The sequence below is a fragment of the Nothoprocta perdicaria genome, unplaced genomic scaffold (genome assembly GCF_003342845.1).
Source record: "Nothoprocta perdicaria isolate Ctin4 unplaced genomic scaffold, notPer1 scaffold_33, whole genome shotgun sequence".
Classification (NCBI taxonomy): Eukaryota; Metazoa; Chordata; class Aves; order Tinamiformes; family Tinamidae; genus Nothoprocta; species Nothoprocta perdicaria.
In genome coordinates, this window is record NW_020455566.1 from 5,089,403 (window position 1) to 5,114,598 (window position 25,196).

A 25,196-nucleotide genomic window follows, 5' to 3' on the forward strand; every position below is an offset into this window, starting at 1 on the left:
ATTTGAAATAGCAAGCACAGCTTTTTGTGTGTTTGTTTTGTTTATACTCTTAAGGCAGACAGTCTCACCTGAGCCAGGAAGCTCTGTGTCCTTCAAAACAGCTTTCTGTTCCATCTCACATCTGTCATTCTCTTGTATACATACCCAACTGGCTATCCTCTGATATTCTGTGATTCAGGTTTTCTGAGGCTTTGCAGAATAAGCAGGAATTTATGGAGAACTGTAACAAATGCAGCATTGTAAGATACTATGCAGTGTAGGGGTATAACCCAGATCCGCCCTCAAAACCCCCAGTACCTACTGCCATCTGGAAGAGGATTCCAGCTATCCTGTCCTCTAAGTCTGGTCACTTATAATGGCCAATGTGGCAAGAGAGGTGTCCCACTCCCCTTTGGACATCCTGGAAAGGGCTCAGGATGGATCCTGCCTCAACCAGATATCCACCAGCCCTTTGTACTCCATTCCAGCACAGATTTGGGGGTCTGCCATGTGCCAAACCAGACGTTCAAACTGTCGGACATGTTCCCATCTTCACATTCCTCAGCTAGGAACATCAAGATCCATCTTAAGCAGATGCAGTTTTGTTATCTTAATGCTAGCCTCATCTCAGACTGCACCGGTTCTGATTATGGAACTCCTCTGTCTCCCTGAAAAACAAACAAAAATCTTTCTGCTGCTACCTTCTCTCAGTGAGTTTTCTCACTTCATTCAGGTATTATTTGGAGGAAATGACCCCTGGGTTTCAAAAGTTTTAATCTCTGTCCTGTGCGCTAAAGATATTGGGCCTCAATTACAAATACTTYTTCACTTCTAATATATTTTTCTTCCCATGTTTATGTCTGCTTTGAAGTTTCTTTTCCCCTTACACCTGCTGATATCAAGATCTCCTATCTATATATATTTCAAATTAGTCTTTATTTCCCAAAGTAGCCTTTGCTATGAGCTCTAACAGTAGTGACAATAATTACTTTCTTCCTATTAGCTGATGTGAAACTGTGACTAATTTGTGGGTATACTGTTAAAAACCAGACGTGTCGGGAGATTATATTGAAGTCTGATGGCCCAAAAGGTCATTAAGTGATTTCCCCTCTGGAGTTAATTTATTAACTACATGCTTGTCTAAATGGTCTAGCAACAGAGTCCTTGAGACTCCAGGGAGTCCTGACACTACCTAAGTCCAAGCACTGGAAATGTTGKTGGTGCTCCTTGCTGTACACAAAGGCACCCAAACGCGTGAATTCATGGTGAGATCACTACCACTTGCTATGACCCCTTCTATGCTGGTGAAAAGAGCTGCACAAAGCGTGAACCTGTTTGGACTGTGAAGTTCAGCTTCAAGCGCGGGTCAGGCTTTCTAGTTTTCTCTCTCCTAAACTTTGGCATTTTCGACTGAAGAAGATCCCATCAGTCCAGGACARAGATCTGTACAAGGTGTGAGCAGAGGCTGGGAGTCAGTTTGTTGTGACTTTAGAAATTTTGGTGCGAGCTTCCCATTTTAGGCTACACTGAAAGCTGCCCTTCTTCAGCTGGAGGCACATCCTGGTCATCCAGGGTGAAGAACATGTGAATATGCTCCAAGGATGAGGTAAGGCACTTTGTGGCTCAGCTATAAAATTACCTGTGTGCCTTGACCTTCCCCTGACTTGAGGTTAATCTGGGAGAGCAAGGCCCTCCCCTCCCTRTCCATCTGTACAGTCCCTTGTACAATTGCTCAAGCGCTTTATATTGCTGCCTGTTCGGTACCCGTGGGATTCATTTTCTCCTTCCACAGGAGGAGGATATGAATTTGAACGCAGTACAATCTGAGGACAATTGACTGTTCAGCATTTCTTGTTATCCCTAGTCTAATCTATGCAGAACATAGATTAGATAATGCAGTAGATAAATGCATAATAATGGCACGCAGGCCACAGAACAATAAAATGCCAGAGCAACTGCAAAACTCACARAAGAGTTCCTGGCCTGACTGCAGATTAAAAAATGAATGAATCCAAATGACTGTCTGAAGGACAGTTTAAAAAGAGTAAAGTTTAAAATTTACCACCAGAGCTCTCATCCTTAGCACGTTCATCATTAAAGGAGTTACACAAGGTAACATATGGGCTTGTTAAAGCCTCTTCCCCAGTTGAGCATAAAATGATAAATATTAATTTGCACAACATAAAGGTACTAACATCTTAAACTCAATTACCTTTGAGGACTAGGAGATGGTAAGTACACTGCTTTTCACAAGGAACAGTGAATTTATACTAGCCTAAGACAGGTTTCAGTACCTGATATTACTTGGAGAAAAAAAAAATAACAACTGCTCTGCTACCTACCTATTCATTAGCAGTAATTACACTGTATTAGTGTTACAAATTCCTTTTGAAAGATGTTACAAAACTAGAAGCCCTTAGTTTAATTGAAAGCACTTTTTCTTTGATTACTAATGGCCCTCTATTATAATATCAATGACCTGCATGGAAGAAAAAAAAAAAATCCTTCCTCAGTGAGATCTTGTTGGCAAGAACTCTTTTAAGAGATGAAGTTTTCTTCCTGCCTTTGAGAGAGATGACATCTTTCATCTCCTGTGGTGGAAAGGGAAGATTTGTTGAGGTTATTTTCCAGACACAAAAGAAAACATTTCATAAATTCTTTTGCCAAAACAATGTGGTGAGAGGGACTGGTTGTATTTAGGATGTTCAACAGCAAAGAGAGGAAAAAGAAGTTCTTTGGCACCAGAAGTACCATTTTATGACCTCCAGTGTAAGCTCATTTCAGTGTAAGCTCATCGCTCCACAACTTGGGACATACAACTGTTTTTTCATTGYGTGCAGCATCTTTTGTTTCCAAGATAAGCCTGTAATTAAAGAAAATGTGAACAGAGACTCATCTAGGAGGTTTCCATCTTGCTGCCCTTGGTGATCCATTAATGAAGTCTAATTACAATGTCAAAAGCCTGTGTTCTATGCCAGTGACTAATTGACTTTGGAGATGCAAGAGCTCCTCCGTTCTTTTAAGCCAGAAGAAGTGGGAAGGGAGGAAAAATAATTGTTAATTAGTTTAGGTCTGCTTTATCTGTAACACAAAACAAAACATTAGCTACAGAAGCAATTACGTGTCTGATAATATATCCTGGGTCTCCTGTCTATGCAGAGCTCTGGAAAAGCACTCRCTTCTGCCTATACTTGCAATTATTTATGGCTTATTCCTACGATATCTTCTTTAGTGTGAGAGCTAGGCCTGATGACACCATCTCACTGGAATTCTTTTGTGTCTAAAGATCATGGCAGACATGAGGATTGCTGTCTGGTTATTTATGGATGGATGTATGGACAGACACACTTTTGAAAAGCTAACTAGTAGAAGATACAGTGGTGCCCTCCATAATACAGAAACTGCTATGCCTGCATTAGGCATATCTCTCCCTATCTGCATTATCTCTCTTGGAGTCTCCAGGAGTGCTACTCTGAAACAGGTAACTTGGTGACATAAACCACGATGTCTCTTCATTCCTTCCCAAGGTGTCTTGCAGATATTTGAAGGAGCAATGCTTGGTATTTCAACCCTTCATGTCCTTGACTTTTGGTGTCACTAGCCCATATATATGGTCTTTACTCTGACCACCCTCCCTTGACATGACCGRGATTGGGTTTAGTCCTCCAGAACATCAACTTCAGCCTGACAGTTGTGCCCTAAGGTGTCTATTTCTGTTAACTGGCCTGACAAAACATATGAGTAGCTCAAGTTTTGAGATCTGAACTTTATATGATAAAGGAGATGTAAATCTTATCCCTGGRACTTGATAGGTGTTACTCTCGGACTTAAGGTATACACAACTGGACTGAGAGGACTTGTTTTTCCTATCAGTAACTAATTTGAGCTAATGCTTGGAAATATATAGATTTGCTCCTGTAAATTCAAGAGTGTAATAAAGGRTTTTTGTGGTCTTTGTACTTATTTGTAATGAACTAAAAGGCCCTAATATGAGCTAGAGGCTTTTCTACTCTCTACCAAGAGCAGCAAGGGATCACATTTGTCAGGGTACTATATCAAAGCATACACAAAGAAATAATCTTCTAAGGTTTTCAGCAAACTTTTATTTTTTTACCCCAAAACATCTGCTATGGTGACATTTCTGAATAGGCCAAGTTATTCTGAAAAGCTTTTCACATAGTCTCAAGTATAAATATTTTGATACAAAAAAAATTAAAATACTCTTCCAAACCAAACCCCTTGTGCTCACATTCAACGGTGCTCCACCATGCTGTGCACAAACACAGCCTCCATGACCACCTCACTTCACTCCTAGCCAGACTACAGCTGTAGGAGACAGGCAGCGTCAGAAGCTTCCAATCCCCAATACTTTTTTTTTTTTTTTTTTTTGGTATTGCCAGTGATGGGGATCCAGGAAGGGAGGAAAGGAAATATAGTTTAAAAGTGTTGCATGTTAAGGTTAACTTATCAGCTTCGAAGATGATTAGAGATGTGGACTGTGGAAGAAGTTATTTCGCCCACCTCTGGTTGCTACAGTGATGAAGACACTGCTCCATCAGCAGTTTTCATCTGTGTTTCAGGTGCTGATGAAGTTTTCTACTTCGAGCTGTGGATTTGGAGACCAGAGAGCTGAGGAGCGGCATGTCTCCTGGGGTTGGTTATAGCAGTACTGCCTTGCGTTATACAGAACCACAAGCACCGGCTCATTGCACTTTATCAAGACTTAACTAGGACACGTCCATCTCAGACAGATGCTGGTTCACTGAAACATTGAGAAGGCATTTGCTAGCTAGGAGAAACAAGCTTGTTTTCTTTCTGTATTGTACAGTAGCTATGGAGAAACCCAACTAGCAGCATCATCTTATCCTATTTTCATGTCTGCAACACACACTCAGAGATCATTATATTTTATCTACTTGCTGACAAATGCTTCATGCTTACAATAATAAGCTGATCAGCTGCTTTGACTTTTTGCACTTGACATCTGAGTTGTTTTTAAGCCACTTTGACTTTTAAATTAAATTATCTCATGCATAGAAACAAAAGATACAGAATAACACAGCAAGGATTCACAGAACTTGAAATCAAGTATGTATGAACACACACACACATATATATATTAAGCTTTAAATCAAAAACAAATCTTTTCCAGGTTTATGTGTATGCACTTTATATGATGCAGTGAACATTAGCATGGTCTGGCTCTAAATTACATGCAGTGTTCTGCCCATTATGCAATCTGTGCCCTATTGTTATACTTCCTCTCTTTTAAACAAATGCAGGTAGACTAGAGTCTTAAAAAAATACAAGCTGGACATAATGCTGTGATTGAGCTGCCCTTGGTATAGATGAAGGACTTCTGGTTTTGTTAAAATTATATCAGAAAGGAGGGAAATAATAGACTTTGAGGATCTTAGATGATCTTGTTTTCCAAGGCTTCGATCCTTTTTGCCACAGCTTCCAGTGAGCAAGAGTTAAGGGGAAAAAAATGACAGTGCACATTAGTGATTCATTGTTCGAGTCCTTCTCTACCTTACAGCACTGATAATGAACGGATCTGCCGTGCTGGGAACAGGTAGAAGAGGAAAGCTGTCATCATCTACTCTGGCATTTTCAGAATTGCTCAGGTTGATGGACTTTTATTCAAGGTAAAAAATGTTCACATATACACACACACTCTCACACGCCTCTGAATTTATTATAAAGGGAAAAGTAAAAAAAATGTAGGAATGATTGGAGTATCTTTTAAGTGGTTGATAGAGAATTCTTGACCTTGAGCAGTATGAGTTGTGTGAAGAGTGGAGGAGAGACCTTTTTTTAGAGTTATACCATATCACAATTTTCTGCTCTTTTCACTAATTGCTTTTCATGATATGCCTAGGAGCTGCAACCTACTGGATAAGAACTACTGATTTACTCTGACCTTTTGCATAATATAGGACATCGATTTTGCTCAATTTGAACTAAAGAGGAGAAAATATACTGTGTAACTGACATACAAAATACAGCAATCCGTGGTTGAATTAATTTTTAAAAAAACATTCTCTCTTCATTCCCAGGAATGAAGACTCTCTCTAGCTATGGATGAGAATTCCATCTATGCAATGACTGACCGAGTCCACTGCATTCAAGAACTAGTGGGTTCCCCTGCTCACAGTCCAATCATACCTGCTCCTCCTCTAAGCTCTCATGTCCTGGCCTGCCTCACAGGACTGTGGAGTTTACAGATGTAGCAACATTGTGATGATGAATGAGCCATTCACACACATCCACACTTCGGTCACATTGGCAGCAGTTAAGCATCCTCCTAAAAAATGACCTAGTCTTCGCTGCATGCAGCTCATGTTCTCCCTTGGCTCCAATGTTTCTCACCTGTGTCTTGCTTTGTGTACCAGATTGGTAGCTGTGCACTCTAAAGCACTCTAATCTTCTCATTAGACACCTATTCGTAATGCAAGTGTCACATCTCCAGCTTTCTGACCACTTATTTAGTCTTCTTCCCCCAGTGGTAGACTTATCCTTTGGTCCCCCCAAGAAAGAGCACCTCAACCCCTTCAGTTCCGGACCAAGATAACTCCCCAAAGGATATATTTCTGTTGCAGTGATTTTACAAGGTCTTCTACTTTTGCCTGGAACTTCACAATAGACTTACATTCACATGGATCCTCCTCTGTGGAAAAGAGTATCAAAAAGATGAATAAAGCGGCACACAAAAGGATTAAATCAAAATCACTTTGGCAACTGAAATAATCAATTATTATGTTCTTTAGTAGAAGCATGAAGAACATTCTGCCTTTAACCTCAGATGACAAGAGAGTATCACATTTTTTTTTTGCTATATAGGCCAAGGTCTGTCCAAAGATAGAACCGTTTCCTGGATTTCCAGTTTTTTGAAAGCCCACAGAGCTCCACTATTGATGGTCCGAACATGTGAAATGGTGAGATACAGTGTACAAAACAATCTGTTTTCTAGTTCTCTTCTCAATAGTGCCATCATGGTGGGCAATACTCTTTGCTGCTCATAAGCAGGCACATTTCAGACTTCGTGAAAAAACATTTTGGAGGCACTGTTTGCCATCTGGGAGTCAAGGCTTGTTTGGTATTTGCTGCAATATTTCATTTCTTGAGTAGGCAGAGCAATATGCATTCCTCGGTTTCGTAAACTACGATAGTGATTGAGATATGTTATAAAGAAAAATTATTTTATTCTAAAAAAAACTAGAAAAAAAAGGTAACTGGGATGACCTGGAAGAGAAAGGAGATATTTATAAAATGACAACGAATCAACTCAACATCCTGATAAAAGAAAGGAGGAAACAAAAGAAAAAAGGACAGTTTAAATCACATTGCAGAGAACTGGACCCTTGCCTTGAATGATTCAGGATATCTGTAGTGAAGCAAGAACAAAACATGATTTTCCTAAAAGTCAAGATTAGTCCCTAACTTTCCAAGTACTTTTCTCTCTAACATATGCTCTGGAAGAAAGACAAGCTAGCTGCTGCTGACCCATTAATTTTACGTAGGTTATCTCTTGGATTTGGCAGAAGATAGTATTAGAAATGGCAAAGAAAGGGAAAAAGGAGATTGATACTATTATTTTATCCTGTTGATGCTGAGTATCTCAATACCTCCTGATCACTCAAGCATTTGTACATCTGTCATGAGAGAAGCAGAGATTTTGCATTTCATGGGGCCATGGGGCATTCAAGAGCAGATCTGCATGTCCATGGGAAGGAGAGCTGAGCTTGGTATAGAACTCCCTTGGGAAACGAAACCTCCTGATCACAGCTGCAGGAAGGATCTCTCACTGATAATTGGAAGGAAACATGTTTACTTAGCAGAAGAAGGGATCCAAGGGACTCTTAAACACCCGGACTCAACAAGAGGGTGCCAGATTCCTGCTGTATCTGGCAGTGCAGCACTCAGAAGTGCTTCAAGTTATGCATGTGTTAAATGAAGCCTGAGTATCTGGGATTTACACAGTGGTCTACTGGAGCAAGCAGATCCCTTGCAAAAGACCAGTATATTTCATTGGAGCCATTATTCTTCCTTGTACATAAATATCCCAAGTTATGTTGGTATTTCTTGTTTTCTACTTTTGAGACCCAGTTTATTCACAGGTTAACATTATTCTTTAGCTTTTAATTTATTCTTTACCTTCTTTTATCATGTCTATGTCCTACTCAGTCCTCTCATGACCTTTGCTTTTTCAGACTACCCCAGCTGAGGCAATTTAGAATTCATATTGCCCAAATCTAAACACGTAAACATCTAAGGGCCATGTGAAATATACCAGAGACTTGATGTAATTTACAGTCTGTCACCCCTGTGGAGCCTGTCTGACTGTAGAAGCAGCCAGTGGTGCACTAGCTTCAACTCAGATGCCTTATTTTGACTGGATCTTCAAGTTAAGTGAGAAATATGCACCCTTGGCTTCTCTTCTAAGAACATATTTTTTTATATACCTCATACCCATTTAGCCATGCTCAGTATCTGTTTTAGCTTGAATTCTTTACTAAAGAGGAAAGAAAAAAAAAAAGAAAGTAGAGAAAAATGGAGAGAAAAAGGAGAAGAGGGAGTAGTGAGAAGGAGAGATGACTGAGATTTGGGGATGTCTCTTATTTAGGCTACTGCCCAAAGGCTGAGTGTCCCATGATCCTACCAAGTACTCTGCAAATTCAGTACAGTGAATGAAGAGCTTTATACAATGTCTAAATGCTGTGACTGTATTTTCTCCTCCCCGCCAGGACCCCACTCTCACCAATGCAGATTTTCATTTGCAGCCTCTTCCCGATCTTGCTGATAGTTCTGAAGTCCGCCGTGTAGAAGTAGTGCTCAGCTACGGGTTCTGAAGCTATTTCCCTGAGCTCATCCTCCACTGCGTTGCCAACTCCCACAGCAAACATCCTGAAGCCTGCAAGCAGTGAGAGCATGTTAGTCTGAGAGCCATGGACCATCTTGCTGCTACAGCAGCAGACCCTATTCAGCCTATAGGTCCTTGCTGACTAGGAAACACACAATATTTTCAACTACCAATGTAGGAGCATTCCTTGGTCAAACTGAGTGTTGGGAACTCCTCCTTGCAAACTTGATTATTGTGCTTGGAAGTTCCTTGGCTGCCAGGGCTTCTGGAATAGGTGTTATGAAGATTTCCTGAATGCTGAATACACATCCCAAAAATAGACCATCTAAGTAAGGAATGTGTTTCCATCACAGAATTCCAAGTGAAAACTGTAGTGTGATATATATGTGACTAGTTTTACCAGAGTGATTGCAGGACATAGGGAACGTGTTCAGCAGGAGATCAGCAAAGTAACAGATCTSAAGGTATGTAGATTCAATATGTTTAAATATATGAATATATCAATATATATCTATCCAGTGAAGCTTTCTTGCTCAGCTTCCTTCTCACATTTTGTGCGGTCCTTTATTATTGATTATCAACACTAACCTGGAGTTGTATATATTTAGGCTACAGTTARAGAGGCTAGGTCAGAGATATTTCAGTTTGGGTCTCCTGGATGGGTATGAGGTGAATTAGAAGAGGCATAATCCTTGTGCAAGGATCAATTAATGAGCAAGTGTGCCTAGGCTTCAGATAGGGAGTCCACAGATATTCCCATAAACTGTGGTTCTGTTTTTATTGTTGCTTTATTATTTCCTCTTTTTCTTTTCCATGCCCTAAGCTGATACAGCCCTAAGGCTGATACAGACAAGCTGTACTTGTCCCTGTGATTCCAGCCATTCTCTGAGGAGCTCTCTGCCATTTGTCTTTGCTTTGCCATGAGTCYTGCTGATCACAGAATGACTTTCATTACCAGCATCAGACAGATCCTTGGCTTTCCTCTAAGTTTCCTGCACACTTGGGGTGAAGTGTGCATGCCAAACCATTATGCATCCCATAACAAATGTGTACAACTTCATCTTGCTCAGCAAAGAAACTCCCAGTGGACTGAGATCAAAGACAGAGGGGAAGCTGTGGGAGTGAAAACCAGCTGTTGGCAAACCAAACTTTGTCTAAATGCCCAGCCAGAGTTGCTGCATGTTCTGTATGAGCATGCAGGGATATTTTTCCAGACAATGTCTGGAAAAATTCATTCTATAGCAACCTGCATCAATGCTAGGTAAGAGAAATCTTCTGGGAATGATTTTGTAGCTAGATTGGTAATAGAGGCTCTGTCTGGTCCAAGGGAAAAGCAAGCCACTGAGAACTGAGGAGACCTACCTAGATCTTTGGCCTTCTTAGCAGCATCAGTGATGTAATCTTGTGACCGTCCATCAGTGAAGACTATGCCCACCTTGGGAACCCCAGGCCTAGCTCCATTGATGATGGAAAAGGAATTGTCAACGAGATACTTCAGAGCCTGGCCTGTCATCGTTCCTTTCTCCATGTAGGCCATTTTCTTGACTGCAGCTTTGATGTCCTTTTTGTTCTTGTACTGCCCCAGAGGGAACTCCTGCCTGACAGAACTAGAATACTGAACCAGGCCGACTTGGGCCTGTTTGTCTGACACATCCAGCGATTCCACAATTTGGTTGATGAACTTCTTCACTAGCTCAAAGTTTTCAGGCCGTACACTCTTGGAGCCATCAATCAGGAAAACAAGGTCCAGAGCAGATCCCGACCCACCACTGCAGGCTGAAGAGCAAGAAAAGGGCAAAAGAAGATAGCAACTACCTGACTTCAATTAATTACGTAAAACAGTATAACTCTAGTGGCATTTTATTGCTAGTAAAATATGTTTAATCAGCAAAATATCAGTCCCAGTTCACACTCATTTATTCTCATTTTTTTTTAAAAAAAAAAAGAATCTTGCTAATAATATTGTTTCATCTTCAGACTTTTCTGAACAGAACATTTCCACCCTGTCTCAGTGGCTCACAATCCTATGACTGCAGAACACAACTCAGCTCAGCATGACTGAAAATCATTACATACCACTGCAGGTCTTCCCATCACTGTTCAGTGTGAAACCCTCCTTACAAGCACATTTGTATGAACCTGGGATACTTGTACAGATCTGCTCACAGTCGTGATCTCCAGTGGCACACAGATCTGACACCACTGTAAAAAAAAGATGCACATTCAAGTCAGAGATCATGCTAAGGCTTCTCAACGCAGAGGCTACAGAGCTACATGACCAAAGCATAATATGGTCCTACATACTGAGTTGAGTGATATCTAAATCCACAGCAGGACAATCCAGGAGGAAGTCATTATAGTGACTTCCTGCTATAGTGACTTCCTATAGTGATATAGAAGGTGGTAACTGAGATGCAAGAAGCAAGGAGAATTTTTCACCAGTCTCCTGACTTAGGTACTTCCAGGATTCAAAATAGWCTGTGTGCTGAAAATGCACCTCAAAAGGTAAACCTCACCTCTCTGTTGGGTATATCACACTATACTTGACCCTCCAAAATTGCAAAATGAGAATTGGCTTCCAAACTACCACCTGTGTGGCTAATATCTATTTTTTTTCAGCTGTGTAATAATTTTTTTCARTTATTCGTGAGTTCAGTCCCCATGTACAGCTGCCATTCTCAGGTGAAACTCATGTCCAGACAAACTTGGAATTCACTTCAGTTGCCCTTGCAAGTACGTATTTCAAATTCACTCTCTGCAAACATTTGTTCCTGCTGATCTTAACCTGTAGCCGACTCCTAAGATGGTAAGTAAACAGAAGCTGAATTGCAGCAGTTTGAGCCAGTGGCATTCGGTGACTGACAATGTTGTCAGAGCTATAGCAATGATCATGGAAAGCAAACTCAAAAATAAACAGATTTGATTGGAGCAAATTCATTTACAAACCCTGAAAAAAATGGGCAGAAAGCTGAGCATTTCTTGCTCTATAGAAACGATGAGAAGTGGTGATAAGTTTTTCAAAGTTAACAGGATTCTGTTCACTATTTCAACTGTGCTGTCCTCTTGCACATTCTTTTTATTTCCTTTGGTCTTTCTAACCCACAGCTCTGCACGCTCTTGTGCCAACACAAGAAGCTCCATGTAGGTAGCACATATAGTTAGGGATATTACTAACCTTGAAAATGACCATTAAACTCGGCTTTCTGGTTTTATTATGAAGAATACTTAAATCTTACATGTTTAAACAAAGCCTTCATCTTCATCCTGTGAGCTTTTAAGCATTATGGGATACAGCTGGACAATGCAGCACCATTCTCCCTGCTTGGCAGTACCCACAAATTTTTGCTTCACAATAGCAGGTGGTGTTTGGGTTTATCTCTGAGTAGGGTTTTGTGCAGCTGCTTGCATAGCACGATAACAGCCCACTTGGCAGCTAATACGGTGCTGTTCTCTGCTAACTGTATTAATCCTTAGCTCAGTGCTTCCCTTGGATGTATCTCTGAGGGCTTTTACCAAGGGGAGAACTTTGTTTTCACATTTGAAAAACAAGACACAGAAAAGAGGAGTTAATTTTCCTTTTTCTTGCTTTCTCTCTTTTGGATGTCACGAATGCCAGAATTTCAAAATACATATCAGGCCTCTCCATGTCTGGCTGACTCCTAAGTCCAGGACAGCCAAAACAAAATGCTCACTAATATTCATAGCTATTTTGTCTTTACTTCCTTTAGTATGTAGGACTTCATCCCCTTTTTCATGAGCTTCTAGTGCAGTGATACCTAATTAAAATATATGACTCATTTCAGAATCAAGATTTTCCTCCTTCCTACAGCAAAGGAAGTTTTCCTTGATGCAAAACTGCTCACTCCCAGTATTTTCAGGCTGAAAGTTGAATCATGAAATTTTATACCTCTTGAAGAAATTGGTCTCAAAGAGTTTTGCAGGTCCGTCTGTGCGTGAGCGTGTATGTGTTTACAGTGCCTCGCAGTGATAGGCATCACACTCTTTAAAAGGTGTTGGCACACATCTGTGTTTTGGCAGGATGAGTGTGTGAAGCCTTCAGGTCTCTCTTGCTGATAATATAAAATGGATATTTAAAGACCATCTCTTACACTCTTGCGGGTACATTTGAAAAGCAATGCAGCTTTCTCACTCCATTCACTSGCTCGTGCCAGGGTGAATATATGTTTGCAGAATAGTCAGGCACTTTTTACATATTCTGCATAATGGCATTAGATACAGTTTCAACCAGAAGAGCTCCCTGCCTCAAAGAGTGTGCAAAAATAATAGCACAGTTAAACACAGAGGCTTCAGCCTCTACAGCAGGGAACTGAAACCAGTCTATGCTTAGCTGGGAATTCAGAAGACAGTACTGGTGGGGAAAATTACCAGCCAGATTCCAAAAACTGCCCACATGGGTTAAACCATAGGGACCATGAATCTACTTATTTAAATAGCATGTAATCCCTTTTTCCTATGGCTTAAGAAGTACATGGGTCATGTTTACAAATTCCATTGTGCAAATAAATTCTGCAGACTTCTTTAAGTGAAAATTGAAATTCCCATGCACTTCTTGAAAGGTACTCCCAAAGAACGTCCACCTTCTACTGCTTTCTATTCCTGTGGACCCAAGTCTTTGGAACAAGGGAGTAGAAGGATGAAGGCTTGTTATAATATAAAATTGCCATGTGGAAAACCTGTTATCTCTTGGCTAGGAACTCGGGAGTTGTAGCAAGGACTTACCACAGAAAGCCTCTTGAAACTTGTGAGTCAGCTTCTCTATAACACTATAGCTCTCCACATAGTCCACGTGATCGTCCAGGGGCTCGCTCGCAATTCGCCGCAGGATGTGCATGTCCACGCGGCCAACGCCGATGGCAAAGATCTCAACGCCGGCTGCGCGGGCCCGCGCTGGCACCTCCTGCACGCTGTCCTGCGGCCGCCCATCAGTCACAACAATAGCTACCTGCATAGAGAATGACAGAGACAAGGTATATGCTTGAACTYGTTTTAACAGGAAGGACGTTTAAGATTTTAACACATTTAACTTGCAGAACATCTTGGGTTACTAAACAGAGTTTCATGGTTTTGAAAGTAAAGAAAAAGGAAATGTATTCCCTCATCCCCCTCTTCCCTTTCTTCCTGAAGTCTCAGGAGGTGTTCTTTTTATTTAGGTTTTCTTTCAGATTTGGAAAAGCTAAATTGCCACATACATGATTGTCTTAAATAATGGACATTGGGTGAGTCTCATCCCTGAGGAAACAAATGTAAAGGTTCCTTTCTTCATATACAAACTAATGSTCAAGTCAAACTCTAAACTTCTTTCTTCCTGTGGATCCCTAGCTGACACTAAGGACAACTCTGATTTGACTCTGATTTGACTCAATATGGGAGTTTTATAGCATCTTTGCCCATTCAAGAATCTAACAGAAATGTGGAAAATTTAATTAATGTATTTAAAGTTTAAACTCTCTTTTACAGATGAAGAAACTGAAATAGAAAACAGGGAAGTGGTGTGGGTGTATATATCCCTACTAACATCAGCATCAAAATGACAGCTGATTTCAGTAGGCTCTGGATTTCCCTCTGGATTAGGTGGATCCCTGAAACAGCAACAATACTCCAGAAATCCTGGTGCTGTTGCTAGGTTGTCAATTTTCCCCTTTATTCTTCTTCTGAGAGATATTTTCTCAAAGCCTCATTTTGTTCATGTGCAATTCATCTGCTCCTGCCATTTTTCCTCCCTTTATTGTGACACCACTATCAACTCCAAAGCAACTAATTGGAATGTAATGTACTAGAGAGGAATAAAATCATCCGGAGCAGATGAGCAGAAAAAAAACATCCATATCACAGGCCAGTACCCTCAGTAATACAGAAAATAACGAAATGTCAAAAGAGGAAGGCAGAAAGTAATCTAACGGGAAGAAAAGGTTTGAGTGGGCTATCATCTGGCCACTAAGGCAACATTAACTGCTCTCCTCTATGATATATATACTCTCCACCTCTGTGTAGATAAAGCCATAAAGACCCACCAGTTGCTCAGTCAGGATAGTGCAGGGGCTGTTCTGTGTCCTTGGGAGGGAGAAAAGTTGCCTCTAGTAAGATCAAAAGTGGACTTCTCAGTCTCACTCCCAAGGGAGTTCAGGCATGTTCGGTCAAGCGGTTTTTTCTCCCTCTGCCCACTACTGTTCAGCAGAGATGAACATGCGTATCATACTCATTTGCCCTGGAGCTTTTGCAGTGCTTAAGTATTCTGCTGCCTCATTCAGAGCTTCYCATTTACAAAAAAAGAGATGGGTGAATCTGGAAATAGGCAGAGCTTTCAATATGTTGACGGTCWGTAAGTTCACGCTTTTATCTGTATTTCCTAAGGGCCAAAAATTGAAAATTTCTGAAGGCACCAGAATTCTGTAACTGGCTGCTTTAGGGATAGAGTGGAAGTTTTTTGACTTGTTCCTGACCAAAATAAGGAAATGAGGCAGRAAGGAGATTCTTCTATGACAGATGCCAGTGTGTGTTGAAAGGTGGAGGATGAACATGCCGTTCAGGGCCTGTCTCTGGAGTTGCTGCAGCCAAGCTGGGGCGAGGAGCCAGCCATGCAATCATGCTGTTTGCCAGGAGAGAGAGCCCTTGGCTCAGCCGCGCATCAGCAGCAACGCAGCGCCTGCATCCACCCAGCAGCTCTGAGCCAGGGGCTGCCAATTAGAGCTTATCAAAAGCCAGCTTGTCACGAAACAAGATATATTATCAAGTAGCTTTTGCAAGGAACACTACCCGATGAGCAGGTTCCTGTCAGTAGCTATGTATTTCTCTAGCTGTATTTGTCACAGGACAGAGGTGTTGTACATCCTCCTGGCATTTTCTTTGTCTGAATAAATAAGCGATGCTCTCAGTTTAGACAGTTCCTTTTGCTCTTTACATTAGAGATCCATATTCATGYACACTCAGGCCATGTCCCATATCTGGCCCCAGGAAATCTCTGGTAGCAGCATCTATGTATGGATCTGGTAAGAATGACCTTCATAATGCATCTGTGTGAAAATCTACTATAGAACACTCAGTATTTGTGTTGCTTTCTGAACTACTGTTGGAAGTCGTAGAGAAAAAATCTTTGGAGGCCAAAGTCTGCATTATGCATCAGGAGTCAGTCAGTGTGCGCAAGGGAGTTGGGAGTTTGATCAAGTGTTYCAGTCAGCCAGGAAACCTGTCTATAACAGTGCCAAGCTCAGGCACTTGCAAAAAGAGTTTAATAACAAGAACAAGCATAAGGTAATCTTTCCCGAGTATAGAGCTATCATGATTCRTGGAGATATCAGGAGAACCTGGTTTTCCAGGGTTTTCTCTTTAAAATTTACCCCATCAACTTGATTTATAACATAAGAAAATGCATCCTTTTGTTTGAAACTTACTGCCAAATTATTTTTGGTCCCAGGATCTCAGTAACTGTCTACATTGTGACTTAGTGTCATTTGAAATACTGAGAGTGCTAGTGCGTGGTACATAAAAAATTGAGCCTTGTTTGGTAACGAGCAGAAGGCAAGACAGGGGGAAGAAAAGAACAGCTACCCATCCTGGAGAGGCTGATGCCTGGCCCTGCAGCAGAGAGAGGGCTTGTGCTCAGCAGGTKGCCATCTCAGAAGAATTAAGAAGAGTGTTCTCATCTGCTTTCTCAAAAGGGCAGGTCCTCCAGCTTCACCTTAAGGAAATTCAGCAACTCAGAAACTTCTGCTTTTCAAGATCAAAACCTTTACTTATTTTAGCCACTACCTTTCTAACTTGCTGKAGCCAGAGTCTCCCTCTTGTCTTCTTTCTGTCATATAGAAATCCCCTATATTCTCATGACACAATTTCTTCTCGACTAAGTAAGACACCAGAGTATTCACAGGTCTCCCYAGGTATTCATATTTCAGCAACTATCATGTGTAGGCAATCCCACAGCTAATGAGGTAGCTATGTCTCATTATTCACTGTATAACCTGAATGTTGTAGCAATACTGGAAGGGGAATTAAGCAGGAAGTCGAATAAGGCCTTGATTTTCTCAGCAAGTTGACAATATGTTTGTAATCCACCTAAAGAAAGATAAAAGAAATTGGAGACCCTGCATTTCTTTAATAGACATATAAAGAGACTTTACTTTGAGTTCCTACAGAAACAAATAGTGTTTTTCCCTGYCCTGGGGTGACATTTGCTGCTTGAAGCACAACAAGACCAAATAATCTTGTGATGCTCTAACCAGCATCAACATGGCTGAAATTCATAGTGCAGATTTTCACAAAGTTCTTGCTCCATTTTTACTGTACAAGGGAGCAAACACTATGCCCAGTGTTTCTGGAAGCTTCACATCCCTGGATTGCGAGGTGGGCTATTCTTCCTTCCAGGCAGAGGGTGGAGGAGACCATAAGCACCATTACAATCACAGAAGGGAAAAGGTTTGCTGGACATCAAAACATGGTGAAAAAGAGTTAAAAAAAAAAAAAAAAAAAAAAAACCATAAGCACAGATCAGGAATGTAAATGGTCTCTTTGACCAGATCCAAAGAGGCAGGAAAGAAGTGAAAGCCTGTAATGATTTCCTTTTCTTCCTTTTTAATGCGTAGGATCAATAATGAAGGAGATTACCACTGTTCTGCATTTTGAGATGTCCAGCACATTAAAAATTCAGGGAAATAAGGCAATTCTTTAGCCATGTTGTTGTCGTGAGCTGCTATTTTTTCCCCCCCCCAGAAATGTAAACTGAAGTGTTGGCTAATTTAATAACAGAACAAATACATTGGCACAGCAGCTCTTATGCCTACTGAGATGAAAGGAAACTCTAAGGAATGTAAGACCATTTCAGGCGAGTTGTTTGGCAGCCCAGCTGAGGATTAGACAAGTGTGGAAAAAAAGTGCAGAGGGAAAGAGGTTACTTAAATGGAATGAATGAAAGACATTAGGTAAATRAAGATCCAGATATTCTCATAGACAACTCAGGAAAAAAGTGCCCATTCAGTCTATAGCAGTGGTCAACACCATGTGCAAGACATCAGACTGTGTTAAGAAACACATAGATGCTAAAAATGAAAATGTTACAATGGTTTTAYATAAACCAGAACTGTGTCCTCATCCTGACACAAATATGGTCACCGTTCCTTGAAGTATACATTGTGGACTTAGGTAAAGAAAGGAAAAGATATGCAAAAAGAGTGAAATATCTGAAGTGCATGAATGGATTTGGTAGTGGTCCTAGAAGAAAATGTATCTAAAAAGCCTCCTTTTTTCATTTMGAAAGTAATTTATTAATTTAGAAAGTAAATAGTCAAAAAAAGACTGAATTCAACAGGAAATGCTTTCATACAACATAACTGGAAGTCAGACCCCTCCTTTGAAGCCCTTCATGATTCAGGTACCATTCTGGGTTCAATGATTGGCCATAAGTTTCCTGTTTCTTGATTTCYTTCACCTCCTAGGTAAGTGCTAGATTTGACCTGCTAGGTCAAACTCATGGGTTTGAGGATTCTGTGAAGTTGTATCAGTTTTATCCTCCCTGTGGAACCAGTGACCTGGAGGGCACTGGAATTACTTTTCCAGCAATTAGCTCCTCACAYAGAGGATAGCAGATAGATGAATTAGGGCTCCCTTGCATTCTTTGGCCAGTCCAGTGTTCACATTGAAAATCTTAAAAAGAACAGTTTCATCCATTTCCATGCTCCTGTAAAGAAAAACTTTACAAAGAATTTCTGAGCCAGCAAGAGTAGAATGGATGGAGCTTGGGAAAGAGCTCCATTCCAGTGGTGTTTTTGTGCCTTAAATTAACATCCTGAGATTTTYTCCACTGTGAAGTTATGCTCATCAAGTGCACCTATGACCATCTATAAAGGTGTTCAACAGCATCAGTTTGAAATTTGATGATGTAAAGTCATTACCTGGCAAGAGCTGACAATCTCCAAGGAAAGGAGCAGCATCCACCCTTCCAGATCACTACCACRTTTACTGTTGCATGCTGGAGAGCTGTTGCCAGCAGCGCAGGAGGCGAGACAAGCTCAAGCAGATGCCCCTCCTACTTGGAGCTAATCCTACTCTGTACACTTAAGCAAGACACCTTGACCTAGAGGTKCTGAGCAACAATTATGGAGAGAGAAAAGGGAATTGCTCAATTTTGGAGTTGGCAGATCTTCAATAGTACCTATTTTTCACCTTTCAATATTATATATAACTTGACCTCCTTGGGCATATTCTTTCCATGCTTAGCTCTTCAAAAARCTATTGATCTGCCTTCCCGGTTACATTACTAGCAACAAAGGGAAATAGAAAGTGACTGTTCTTCCAAAAATGTTGTAATCAGGCAAAAGATCCCAGACTTTCTCACTCCAACAACTGGGCTCTTGTCCAGCTGATGGAAAGCTCTAAATGCCTGCATTTCCAGTCTGGAAGCAGAGAGCCAATGGAGATAGCATGGAGCACAAGGTCCTAGGTACATTCATGCAGGTGCATTCATGGTACTAAAACACGTATCGTCAAGAGTACACATTTTCTACATGCTCAGAGGGGAGATTTCCTGATGATTGTTACTGGGCTGAGGTCTGGGTACACTCAGGGCCAAAACCAGAGAGTTTGAGGTATCTGGGAAAAATTGTTAAACTGAGGTTCTGGGACAGGGAATCTGGTCCAGAAGCCATGATGGCAATTGGAGTCAGGTGGAGTCAGGTAATRTCTAAGAAAACTCAGACATTAATTAGCTTCTGAAAAATTGGAACACTCATGAAGGACACTGAAACAGCACTTTTYTTTATATGTACATGTAAAAGGATCCATTACAGTGGAAACTTTCAGAAGTTTGCCTCATTTTTTACTGAAATTCGCACTTTACTGTAGCATGTTGTCACGGGTTCTTTGGAAGCACAGCATCACATCTCAAAGAGCATACCCTGCAAGGACTCCAGATGCAGGAAAGCTGGTGAAACTTGATTAATTTTTTACCCAGACAACTCCTAGCCACCTCTTCTGCCTTGTGAGTTTTTGAGGGACATTTTTAAATTCCAAAGAAAAGCTGAGCTTTTGCTTTCAAGGAGAGTTGAGAGCCTTTTCACTTTGACAATTAATCCACATTTGTTCCCACACAATCAAAGCATTTAACATCTCAATGAACATGAATCAGTATTAACTTGAGCACAGAATCACCTTTCTCCTTTTGCTGATTTTTCTTTCCARCCATTCCATGGTGGACCGCAAGGAGAGGGATCTCCAAGTCCTTCCCATGCAGCAGTGAAACATATAATTTGCTTACCTTATTAATGTTGGGAGACCTCACTCTGGCCCCTTCTGAGTCACTAAAAGCTTGGTTAATGGCAAACTGGATAGCCAGGCCAGTCATAGTCCCAGTGGAGAGTGGCTCTATCCTCTGGACGGCTTGCAAGAGACCAGCTTTGGTTTGGTAGGTCTTGAGGGAAAACTCGTTCTTGACAGCACTGGCATAATTGATGACACCCACCCGGGTGGAATTGGGGCCCACGTCTAGTCCCTCAATCACCCGGGACATGAACACTTTGACTTTCTCAAACTCATGTGGGCGCACACTGCGAGAGCTGTCAATGACGAACACCAAGTCGGTGGGCTTGGTTCTGCACAGGGTGCCTGGAAAGGATAAAGACAGAGGAGAAAGATAAAGGAAAGCGAAGAGCAAAATGTTCTGGGGTAAAAATGGACTTGTGGTTTCAAGCAGCTGGCTGAGGCTAGAGGACCCACAAGCTCAAATCCTTTCTCTTTCTGTCTCACAGAGACCCAGAGAGGCCACTCTAAGATTGTTAAATGTTTTTTTCACAGAAAACTGTCTGTAAGAAAAACACAGCTATTCACGGATAGTCTGTACCTACAAAGCAATGAACTGATGAGATACCAGCTTTGCACTTGCGGGAACAGGTTCTCCGCTTGTAACCCTGGGCTATTGCTAATGTCTACATGAAACAATTCACTTATGGCAACACAGAAAGAGGAAGAAAGCTGTGAACTGGGGTTTATATATGCCATTCTGTATCAAGCAAAATCTAGAAAGAAATGATCATTTTGGACGTGCAAAAGCAAGCCACATGGATATTAATTAACAAGATTGTGTCTTTGTCATGCATGACCAGAAGCAGGCATGAAACTTAACCATTCAGAATCAATCATGAATCAGACTTCACAGATTCACCTAACAGAATATGACCTGATCTCCCATGTTTTAGCTAGTGGCACTAATAATGAAACACTATAATATAGAAAAGACCAACACTATTTTAGTTGTATGAACTGGTGAGAGAGAATTCAATAGAGAGATGCAGGACTCTGCAATTCCTAGTTAATCTCTACAACTCCATAGTAAGACATGAATATGCATTGTAAAAATAAATGTTATAAACAGAAAACATTAACAATAAAAGAAAATGGCTTTTTTTTTTTAATTTCTCATTTTCATGCAGTTTCCCATCCTAATTTTCAACTGTGGCAAAACATAAAAAGAAGTGATTTTTTTTAATGTTTTTTTAAATGAATTGTCCCATTTCCCCCACCAGATCAATTGCATTCTGTTATTTTTCACTTTTCTATCATTTGACCTGTCTCTGTGGGACTCTGTTAATATTTGGCTTCCACATGGAGGAACGATATAGGTTATATCATAAAGGAGATTTCTGCAGACAGATTTTTAAATGTGCACTTTTTGGCCAACAAATCTGTTCCAAATTATGACATAAATATTATAGCTGGTCCTCAGTGTGAAATCTAATGGAGCTTTCAGTCTTTCAGGCATATCCATGAAGAATATAATCAGGTTAGTTTCCTGAGAGAGGCTAATGCTGAATCTGTTTCTGGCTTTCAGACAAGGTTTCTCTAAATGATGCTGTGTGTAAAAGGGAAGCAGGCAGTAGTTACAGTGTCAGATGCTCAAGTTTCCACTAAAATGCAGTATAACCTTTTCCCAGAGGGGTAACTTTCACTTTGCCACCATAATTCATTGCAATGGAAGGAAAAAACTCAGCTGACAGTCCATCTTATACAGATTTGCAAACTCTTTTAGCAAGGGTTGGTTATTCCCATTTTACAGGTGGGAAATGATGATATAGAGAAAAATTGAGCGGCTTGCAATCATTTCCTTCAATTTAAAGCACAGATTCCCCTTTGCTACTGCAACTAATGAATCAAATTTGTTTTTAGTGATAAATCAAGGAGAAAAATTTAGAACGTTCCCCTAGGAACAGCTGGATCCAATAGAAATGTTGAAGTGTGTTTTCTTTATTTTCATAGAAGCTCTGTGATTTTGCCCTAAGTAACATTTTAAATGCCTTTTGATAAGACTAGAATATATTTAAGGGAAATGAAGAGAAAAAATATATATAAGATGGGAATTGGGATTTCCATCTGCCTATTCACAGCCTCTGTGCAAACATGAGGGCCTGCGGATGGCCCTTGGTTGTCTCTGTCGGTGACATTCAAGCACACTTGCTCTGAGTAACACTTTGACACAGCATAGTCTATYTGAAACTCGAATTAAACCTAAGTAAAACTTTCCTCTATAATGTCCATACTGGAAGTTATTCAGGAATAGCTGAACTTCAGGCACTGCCTTAATACAAACAAACAAACAAAAAACACCAACCAAACAATAAAAAACCCTTTTAGGGCACTGTTGTTGAGTTAATTAAAAGACCAGAAGGCCTGTCTAATAATTCAGAATTAAAAGATATTCAGAAAGAGCAACTGCTCGCGTTAGAGTTGGGTTGGATGAATGGTCCATTTAGTTTCTTTATTCAGTGGTATCTCATGCTTAGTTCTGCTGTAAAGATATCTCTCCTCCAAAATACCAAGGAGAAACTGGCCAGTATATCAGGAAAAACGCCTTCATAAGCTGCAGTTAATGCTGCAGCCACCGTCACATCTGTTTTACAAGTGTCATGATCTGCCCAGAAATAGAAATTATTCATTGTTGCAAGATCTTTCAAGCATCTTTAAAGTTTGCTGTGGCCACCTCCTGTTGAAGTGAGCTTTCTAGGTTGGCCAGAGCCCATTGCAGCATCCTGCCCATGGCAAGGGACAGACATGAGATGCTCAAGCTCTTCTCTTTTATATACGTGACATGCTGACACTAATTACAAATTGGAACTTACAGACTCTGAAACTAAACTGTACAACCTCAAAGAGCAGGCAGCTCATTTCCCATCTCGCTACTTTATATCCCCCTTGAAAAGACCTAAGACCTAAAAGAGCTAATTTTGCTGAAAACGAAGTTAAGTAAAACCTAGGTAAGGCCCAGCCTCAGGAACCTAGCCCAGACTTTCCTACTCAGTGAGGTTAACCAGAGCTTGGGATGTCTGGCCAACTCCCTCCCGGAGCCCTTGGCAAAACCAGCCCTCCGCAGCGTTGAAAAGAGGAAGAGAAGAGGTTTCTGAAGCCATGGGAGAGGTCCTCTCCTGAGAGGGCCACCTCCAGCCAAAACCTGGCACTGGGCTGTGAGCTAGGGCTGACCTGGTGCCACCTTCGGTTGCTGTGCGTCCATACAGAGCTCTCAGTATTACCCTAAAGCACTGAAAGAGGCAGGAGCAAACAGACCTCCAGGTTTTTCTGCCTTGGAAAAATACTTGAGTAAACGTCCTTCCTTTCCCGGCAAATATTGGATGTATCTTTTCCCATTTACCTCTTCATCTTCTCTACTAGCCCTACTCGGGCTGGGAGTTACAGAGCAGACCCACATACTCCCCCACGCTGAGATCGCCACTTACCTCGTGTCTGCGGAGGTGCCCCGTAGACCCCATAGCCCTGCAGGAGCAGCAGCAGAAAGCCAGAGAAAATCCTGTCCATGGCTACGGAGGAGCCGGAGGCTGGATGTGGAGTGGCAAGCGAGAGCCTTGGCCCCCAGGTATTAACCTGCCCTTCCTGGGGGAGGCATGGGGCCGGCCCCCGACACGTGTGGAGCGCCTGGGGGGGCACCAAGGGGCCAGCAAGGACGCTCTGGAGGAAATCTTGCCTGCAGGTGAGGAGGGGGGCAGATGGTTATTGACAGGGAGGGACGTGCAGTCCCGCCGGCCCCGTCCCGCCACAATGGCCTCATTGCTCYGCGAAGGGCATGGGGAGCTATAAAGAGACCAGCAAGGGCCTGGTATGTGGGGAATCTGGGACCGCAACAGTGGGACCAGTGATGCCAGCCTGGAGGAACTGGGCTTGACTTGTCAATCACAGGCTTCAATCTGCATATCCCCAGCTTGGCCCCAGCAAGGAAATGGTCTGCGGAGGTGCCAGGCTCGGTCCTTCCTGCAGCAAAACCCGATGGGGAGAGAGATGGAGTTGCACAAATCGGCGCATTGGGACGTGGGGGGCTTTGCTTTTTGGCTTAACTTGTGGGCAATTAATTTGGCGCAGGGTGAGGCGAGAGGAAGAGGAGAGCGTGGTGAGGCACCAGCCAGCGAGCAGGAGACGGGAGCAAATTTCTTCCTGCGGGAAACAGTTGCTTCTGTGTGAGCCCCTGGCCCTGTTGCGGGAGTGCAGGGAGAGGGATAGAGAAAGGGAGGGAGAGACTGAGAAAGAGCTCAGTCACCTCAACCAGATAAATAGACGAGAAAAGGAGAAAAGGCAGCCGGCTTGTAAGCTGGATTTATGTTTTGCAGTGGTGCACTCAGGTCTGTGCACACAAGGGACACGCAGCTCCTGCCACAGAAAGCCAGTAATCTAAACCAACAAATAAGAGTAATGCTGCTGCAAGCGAACAGAAAAAACAATGTCTCCTTTACAGAGGAGCAGCAGGGAGATTTTGGTACTGGGGTAAGATGGATTTCATGAGAGTTTCATCACAAAGCAGTGCATCTATTTCTTTATTTTTCCATTTTTTTATATATATATATATATATATTTAACTACTGTAATGCTACACTGTTGATGGTTGATTAAAGCCTCCCTCTGGGACCGATTAGTCTTTGCTCACCTCTCTAGCCATGCATCCTTGGAGCGCTCCCCTATTTTTTCTGCACCGTGTTGCTGCATTTCCATGGCAAACTACCTCTAATTCAAAGGCCACTTCCTCCTTCTTTCCTCTGAGTCACACTGTGCTCCAAAAGAGCTTCAATGGGGACAGAAATCTCCTTTAGAAGAAGGCTCTTTGATCAGGGGAAAAACAGGACCGTTTCTTAGTGAAGTTGTCAGGCTCTTTGTAACAATTTTGACATTAAACATGTTTATTAAGCTGTTCAAAGACAGATATGTTCCCATGCAAAATCAGCATGGATTTGTCCGTGAATTATCCTGTCTCTTCCCAGGTGCACACAGACACCATCGCAGACTCTCCACCATTTCCAGAGCTAGCTGGGAATTTTTAATCAGAAGAAGCAAATACTTGCCCAGAGTTTTGTTTTTC

General features: G+C 41.6%; 1 protein-coding gene across 1 annotated transcript; it reads right to left on the reverse strand.

Annotated features, from left to right (window-relative positions):
• Positions 1-5,333: 5,333 nt before the first annotated feature.
• On the reverse strand, positions 5,334-23,650 carry MATN1 (matrilin 1). The gene is made up of 8 exons (XM_026043520.1): positions 23,572-23,650; positions 20,106-20,452; positions 13,583-13,805; positions 10,919-11,044; positions 10,205-10,618; positions 8,741-8,893; positions 6,569-6,649; positions 5,334-5,442 (listed from the first exon to the last, which is right to left on the reverse strand). Exons 1-8 carry the CDS (start codon positions 23,648-23,650, stop codon positions 5,393-5,395), a joined length of 1,473 nt encoding a protein of 490 aa, XP_025899305.1. The 3' UTR covers positions 5,334-5,392.
• Positions 23,651-25,196: the final 1,546 nt, after the last annotated feature.